This window comes from Hibiscus syriacus, unplaced genomic scaffold (assembly GCF_006381635.1).
Source record: "Hibiscus syriacus cultivar Baekdansim isolate YM2019G1 unplaced genomic scaffold, ASM638163v2 tig00116962_pilon, whole genome shotgun sequence".
Lineage (NCBI taxonomy): Eukaryota > Viridiplantae > Streptophyta > Magnoliopsida > Malvales > Malvaceae > Hibiscus > Hibiscus syriacus.
In genome coordinates this window covers 5,438,580-5,446,281 of record NW_024063488.1, presented here as the reverse complement: position 1 = coordinate 5,446,281, position 7,702 = coordinate 5,438,580, and the positions used below count along the sequence as shown (strand labels likewise).

At 33.6% G+C, this 7,702-nt stretch overlaps 2 protein-coding genes across 2 annotated transcripts; one reads left to right on the top strand and one right to left on the bottom strand.

The window, feature by feature from the left end:
• Positions 1-549, bottom strand: LOC120190529 (probable purine permease 10). Its single transcript, XM_039193600.1, has one exon. The coding sequence runs from the start codon at positions 547-549 to the stop codon at positions 1-3; it is 549 nt and encodes a 182-aa protein (XP_039049531.1).
• A 4,036-nt stretch (positions 550-4,585) lies between these two features.
• Positions 4,586-6,437, top strand: LOC120190051 (two-pore potassium channel 3-like). Its single transcript, XM_039193177.1, has 2 exons — positions 4,586-5,891; positions 6,202-6,437. Exons 1-2 carry the CDS (start codon positions 4,750-4,752, stop codon positions 6,347-6,349), a joined length of 1,290 nt encoding a protein of 429 aa, XP_039049108.1. The 5' UTR covers positions 4,586-4,749; the 3' UTR covers positions 6,350-6,437.
• Positions 6,438-7,702: the final 1,265 nt, after the last annotated feature.

Below are 7,702 nucleotides of genomic sequence, written 5' to 3'. Positions count from 1 at the left end.
TTATTGTTGTTCATAAAGTTCAAGAACGGAGGAAATGGTGAGAAGAAACAGGGAATTGATGATCAAAGGAGTGAATTTCTGGGAATTGAGGAAATAAGAGAAGAAAGCGTTGAAGGCCAATTGGGATGCTGAGATCAGCGCCACTGTGGACACGGGGAGGTATTCGAAGGCAACTGCGTACAGATACGCATTTCCAGCCGCCAGCAGTCCGAGGGATACGTACGCAAAACCCCGCAACGGCAACGTTGATGGTTTCGTTTTCACAGCAGCAGAAAATGAAAGTGATTTGCGTTGTGAGATGAAGTAATAGGGGAGGATAATAGGGAAACCCACAGCTTGAACCATCGTTGAGATCCATTTGCTTCTTCCACCTTTCCCAAAGTACAATCTTGAAAGCACCACTGCTGCTGTTTGGCCACACAACACAAGGATTGAGTATAGGGCTATCCGGAACCACCTCATCATGTCTCTCCGAGGAGGTCGGTAATCCGGTCGTGGGCTCACAGCTCCCGTACTTGAACTCGCTCCTTTAGCTTCAGGGTCTGCCATGCATGTATCGAAGTGTTAATAAACTGATCGGTTAGATCAGTTCAACGAGCTCGAATTTAACAAAAGGTTTAATCGACAAATCTTAGCTAATGTTTCAAAGTATGTGAGAACTTACCGATGACATAGAGTTGTATTTGTTGAGCTTTAGCCATTGACCAAACAGGAGTTCCAGGAAAGATGAAAGACAAGGAGCCAAAGGGAGTAGTGTAAGATTCTGAGTGAAAGCAAATGCGTTTTAGTACATATTTATAGAGGAAATCCAGGTTTGGGGATGATAATATGTTGGTAATGTACCACATCCAAGGGCGGATGTACTTGTACACCCATTACTTTGAGAAAAATATTAAATTAAATTTAATTTGTTAATAAGAATAGAAAAAAATAAGAAAATTTGCATACCCAAAATTTTTAAAATAGGGTATTAAAATTTTGTACCCATTTTTTAATATCTAGATCCACCACTGCCACGATCCTCTCGTTCCACTCATTGCGTAGTAAAATAACGCATTCAGCATTATAAAATATAATACAATACACAGCTTAGGCTAAATCTCATTTAAAATATTGAACTGCACTTTCCAGGAATCATATTATATAATCTATGAACATATAGAAGATCTTACAGGCTTATTTATTATCAATCATTTTTATTTGCTTCAATTTTATGCACACATGATGACAATAGTAGCTGAACCGTGCCACGCATGAGATGATTTTGTTGTGTATAATACAGAAAATAAATTTTAAACGGTGATAGTTAACTTAATCTGAGTATTAAATAATCTCATTTCTTATACATCCGCAAATCCGCTTGATTTTTTTCATATTCTTTGAATATTCTAATATTAATGTGTTTCATCAGTCTTAATTTGTTTATCCCTTAAATGACATATTGATTTTAATCATATGGCTTCTTTGAATATTCTAATAATGTGGTTGTTTTATCAATAATAATAATAATAATAATAATAATAATAATAATAATGTAGTTGCCGGTTGACTTCAGTTTTTCTTTTGGGGACTTGTTTATTTTTTTAATTATCCGTTAAGAAACGATTAATAATAATAATAATAATAATGTAGTTGTCGGTTCGCTTTGGTTTTTCTTTTGGGGACTTGTTAATTTTTTATTAACTTTTACAAGATTATTTTAACCGTTAAGAAACGGTTAACCATTAATGGTTAACCGTTATTAACGGTTTGATTATAGGTTAACCATTATTAACGGTTTGATTATAGATTAACCTATGGTTAACATAGTATAATTATTTTTCAAAAATAACATAACATGAGCGTTTTAAAATTTCATTATTTATACTACAAAAAAATGCATCACTTAACACGTGCTTACAAATGTGTAAGTGAATAAAGTAAAAAAAATGTAGCACTAAACACGTACTTGCACCGGTGTAAGTATGTATATCTCCCAATATAATTATAAATTTAATTTATTAACGATTAACCATTTATCAAAATTCATAATCGTAACTTTATCTGTTAATCATCATTTTTAGCAATTCTGTGAACATAATTAGTTTAACATTAACGATTCGAATAATTAATTTGTTAAATGTAATTATTATACCGATTAACAGAGTTTTTTTAAAACCTCTAGTTATAGCCCACGACTGGATAATAAATCGTTTTTGTACCCTTCCATATATATATATACACTTGCATTTTATTTTGTCAATCATATGTGTAATTATTTAATTATATAAATATATATTTTAATGAAATTTAATTATAAAGTACAAAAATATGAGTAAAATAAATAACTATATAAAATAACGTGAAATAACTAAAACAAATGATAACATAAAAACAGTACAAATATACTTATACGTCAAAATTTATATATAATGAATTACTAATATGTAAACATGTATAAAAATTTATAAGATTCCATTTTATTATTAATCATTATGTGTTATAACAATTTATTTCACCAACATACTCTTCTTCTTCATCTTATATTATTAAATGAATTTTTAGCATAATTTTTATATTTATTTTAAGAGTTATTTTTAGATAATTATTTTTTTTAAAATTAATTATATAAGTTTAACTATATATGAATTTTCATTTTTTAAACTTAAATTATAATAAAATAAGGTAAACTATGTATTTACTCAAGGTAAACTATTTTTTTCAAAATCATCTAAAGTTTCATTTTAATTTTTTTGGTCACCCGTTAATAAAAAAATTTAATGGTGATGCTGACATATCACCATAAGGTAATGTCACGATAAGATAATGTCACGTCATCATTGAGAACAATTTTTAAAAAATTCTACATCAGTAGTTCTTTTAATTTTTTTACGATGGATGATCAAATTAAACAAAAATGTAACTTTGGGTATGATTTTGAAAAAAATAGTTTGGTGAGCAAAACTGCATCGCAAGAATAATTGGGTGACTAAATATGCAATTTACTCTAAAAATAAAAATATTTTAATTGATTTAAAAATGTCTCTAAACTTATATTTAAATGTAGATAATAAATAGATTAGAGATTGTATATAGATCACAGAGTATGGAGCAATGAATTATATATATATATATATATATATGTGGAGCAATGAATTATATATATATATATATATATATATGGAGAAATGAATTTTATATATATAATATTCCTTTAAATGTAATGGGTTAGATGGATCATCTCTGAAATTTGGTCTGTAGTAAGACCCAACATGAGTCCAACCGAGCCCAACGAAAGGAAGCCTTTAATTTTCATTTTGGAAAATAATAAGAAAATGAACAATGGAGCACCACCGTTGGGTACGCCTGGCGCAAGTGTGGACGAGAGATTAAGCCCTGCCGAAGCTAAAAGGTTGCGGTAATCTCGATTTAACCTGCTTTTGAATATTTTTTTAAAAAGCATAGACAGGGTCCAAATATGAAGTATGGGGATTCTGAATTTTCCTAATTATGTAAATTGATCCTGAACTAGAAGCAAGGATGCAAGAGCTGATAGCTCAACATGGTGTGGTAATCAATGTCTTGTTGCTTGTTTAATAATGTCTGCAGACGAAAGTCACGGTAAACCATCAAGCATTGCTGCTTGTCTGCAGCTCCACATTTTGCAATATTTGGATTCTTCTCCATTATACATATATATATATATCTGAATTTCCAGATCCAGAAGCGTCAGAGTGTGCTTGATGACGACGATTAGTTCAATTTTAGTGGGGCCTTCATATAGACCCACTTCATTTCCTTTGCCATGCTGTCTTGGCCAATAATCCTTCTGGGTTACATTCTAGTAGTGACCGAGTAGTGTGAAAATGCTGTACGAGTTAAAATAATATGAAGACACAGGTTTGATTTATCTGGACAGCAGAGTGTTCTGTTTCCCTTCATTCTCCTGTATAAAATTCTATCTATCAATTGGTTGACAGTGATTATAAAGCTGTCCTCTTATTGTTACATAAATAAATTAGTAGAAAAATTCCACCCAAATAATTATCAACTCCCGTCATTCTCGGCACATGGAATGGACACTTTGCTTCCATTATCTGAGATTGAGGCTTCCCATAAACGAGTATAGTTGACATTTGACCATACATTTTATATTATAAATGGAAATTCTAAATATGAATATATATTTTATTATTTGTATTTAATAGTTAATTAAGATTATGATACAATGATAAAAAAAATTTGACATTAGATTCTAATTTGATTTTGAACCACTCTTTCTCTTGCAAAAATCATATTTAATTATATTATATTATGTATATATATTTATTAACTGTGATTGTAGTAATAGCAAAGAACAGCTTCACACGCCGATGCCGGTTGGAACACTAGCAACATCTACGGTCAACACTGTTTAGTATCATGTTATGCTCCTCGTCTTAAATCGAATCTGAAAAGACACGTCGAAGTAAACTACCAAGTAAGTTCGTCGCTATTGTTTTTCCTCCACACATTGTAATACAATATAAAATCTGGGACATACGTTCTCCCTGTCTTTACGTGATCAAAGTAAAACCAACTTTCGTTTGTCTTCTACACACAAAACACAATTAGACCCGTGAGTTATGGTTTTGATTGTATGGATATATTTCAAAACCATTTTTACTTGTCCCTACTCTCTTCAGAGCTCAACTGATATCCCGGTAGCCGCTGCATCTTCTTTTCTTTTCCTTTTTTTGTTTTTGTTTTTTTTTTTCAGTGAATTTTCACATGGAAAATGAGCCTTTGCTGCCGTACGCGAGTCCCAGAAAGAGAACACCTGCACTGTTTCCTCTCCCAGAAAACGATGTAGCCGTCTCTCTCCCTCTCCCGTTAACCCCATCAGAATTCAAAGATAGGCTCATATTTGGTCCCTCTCCTTCCTCTTCCCCTTCTCCCATTGAATCATCTCCACTCCTCGATGCCTTGTCTTCCTCCTCCCCTTCGTATTCTTCTCATGAAAACATTACAACTCTTCAAGACCCTCTTTTACCACAACAAAACCAACTAAATTCAGCAGACACTTCAAGTTCAACAGACCCAAACCTCACATGGGAAAAAACCCATCTCCACAGGTGCAAAACAGCTCCCGCTATTGCAGTTCTAAACGATGTTGTCCACCCTTCAATTCCCAAGCCTCAATTCGGTTCCCGATCGGTTGTAAGGCAAGCTTTTGTTCTTTTACTGTTGTATTTGTCATTGGGTGTTGTCATATATTGGTTTAATCGTCCTAATTTCGTGGGTCACGAAACTCACCCTATTGTTGATGCATTGTATTTTTGTATCGTCACAATGTGCACGATTGGATATGGTGATATCATCCCTAATAGTGTGGCTACCAAGCTGTTTTCGATTCTATTTGTGCTGGTTGGATTTGGTTTCATCGATATTTTGCTTAGTGGGATGGTTAGTTATGTGCTGGATTTGCAAGAGAACTACTTGTTGAGAACCGTTCAACACGAGGGTCGAAAGAAGGATTCGGCTAGATCTTACATAATTGATGTGAGAAAGGGGAGAATGAGGATAAGAATGAAGGTGGGATTGGCACTAGGAGTTGTGGTTCTTTGTATCGGAATCGGTGTTGGTGTTATGCATTTTATTGAGAATCTTGGGTGGGTGGATTGTTTTTACCTCTCTGTTATGTCGGTCACAACTGTTGGATACGGTGATCATGCCTTTAAGACGTTGCCCGGTCGGCTCTTTGCTGCTATTTGGTTGCTGGTTTCGACTCTGGCTGTTGCTCGAGCGTTTCTTTATTTGGCCGAGGCTAGAGTGGATAAGAGGCATAGGAGGATGGCGAAATGGGTGCTTGGCCATGACATGACTGTCTCGGAGTTTCTCGCTGCTGATATTGATAACAATGGATTTGTGAGGTATGTTTTTTTTAAATAAAAATATATAAATTAACACCATTAGTTTCAGAGGCCTAGAACAGGCCACGGAAGCAACATATCTACTAAACAAACTGAAGCCTATTTCATTTAGAAGTTAGAACCATCTTATAGCGCTCTGCTTCTTTTTCTCGATCCGTGTCATTACGTGAAGTTCATAAACAATCTCAGTCCACGTTGTTTGCTTTACTCATCCTCAGATATTCTTCATCTTGAGAGTTGCTTTTTACCAGTTATTATGTGTTTATGCTTAAAGGAGTCTCAGATTCTGTGGAATTATATATATACGCAGCAAATCAGAGTTTGTTGTATACAAGCTCAAGGAGATGGAGAAGGTACCGGAAAAGGACATTATGCAGATCTGCGAGACATTTGACAGGCTGGATGTCGGCAACTGCGGGAAGATAACTCTTGCCGATCTCGTTGAGAATCATCATTAATATCTTAGCTTTTGCTCTGTTTTATTCAATGGGTGAAGTTGGTCAGAAAATCAGCAACTTGATTCGTGTGGATAAGCCTTTAGATGGTCGGATGCTTGGAATGGACAAAGTCATTAATTAATGTTACAAGAACTTGGTATCTTACAGCGACGAAGATAAGATGTGTTTTATCGGAAGCCATTGTGTTGAAAACATACGTGAATTTATTTATTTATTTATTTTCTGAATATCATATGCCTTTATTCTAACAATTTTGAATTAGACTTTGGTTTAACTCCTTTTTATAGTTCTATTTTATACTATTAATTGGGGTTTAAGAAATCAAAATACGTTTGATATATCATCTACTCTATTAGGTATTTGAACTTTTAACTTTAGTGTTTTGTACTTGATTTAAGTAGGGTTTAAAAAATAAGCAATAAAAGAAAACTTAATCAAGTTTAATATTAGGTTAAGATTAAGTCACCAAATATCCACCAAACTAAACACAATTCAACGATCGAATGATTGAACCATAGCCCCCACCCTATTATCAGCAGATCAATGACTTCACTGGCTGCAATCACATCCTTTAAATTATGGGTTTCTGAAACACTTATTGCTCCTTTGACACAGTACTCATTAAAAGACAAAGTATCGGCAACATTTCCAGTTCATACACAATATTCAAACTGTTGACCCATTTATTTTATTCAAAAACACCAGCCGATAGCACCTACCAAAGCATATTTTTTAGCTCGGAAAATACTTAGCCTACAAACATCAATTTGTAGCTAGGAAAAATACCAACCCATCAAGATTAAGAAACTTTACGTTGAAGTCGATTCCTTTTTTTTTTGGTTGAAAGTGTGCACATGAACATCATGAGAAGAAGAATGAAATGAATGCAATCTTTTTATTGTGAATCAGCAGGAGAATGTTGAACGTTGAAGAAATGAAAGAAAAGGTGGCGTTTTAGACCATGTGTAGCTATGTCTTCCATAAAGCCAACTTTAGGTTTTTACATTCAAAACTTCACTTGATTATATAATCTCTTTGCTTAAGTTTCTGATGCTGGATGAGTTCCCCCACAACATTTCTTTATAGAGTTGGAGAATGAAAGCAAACCCTTTTCTGGCTGAGCTGTAGTGAAGTAGACTGAACTGTCTTCACCAGCGATCTTGACTTTTGGACAAAAACGGCATTTAATTTGATTTAAGAAATGTGCCCACTTATCTTTCCTTTTTATTTTTTTTCCTTTTTGACCAAATATATATAATATGCACTGCATGATCAAAAAGTAAATGCATCGTAGCATTGCCAAGTCAACTCAATAAATTTGTGGAAGTTGATAAATTTATTATGGTTAACTAG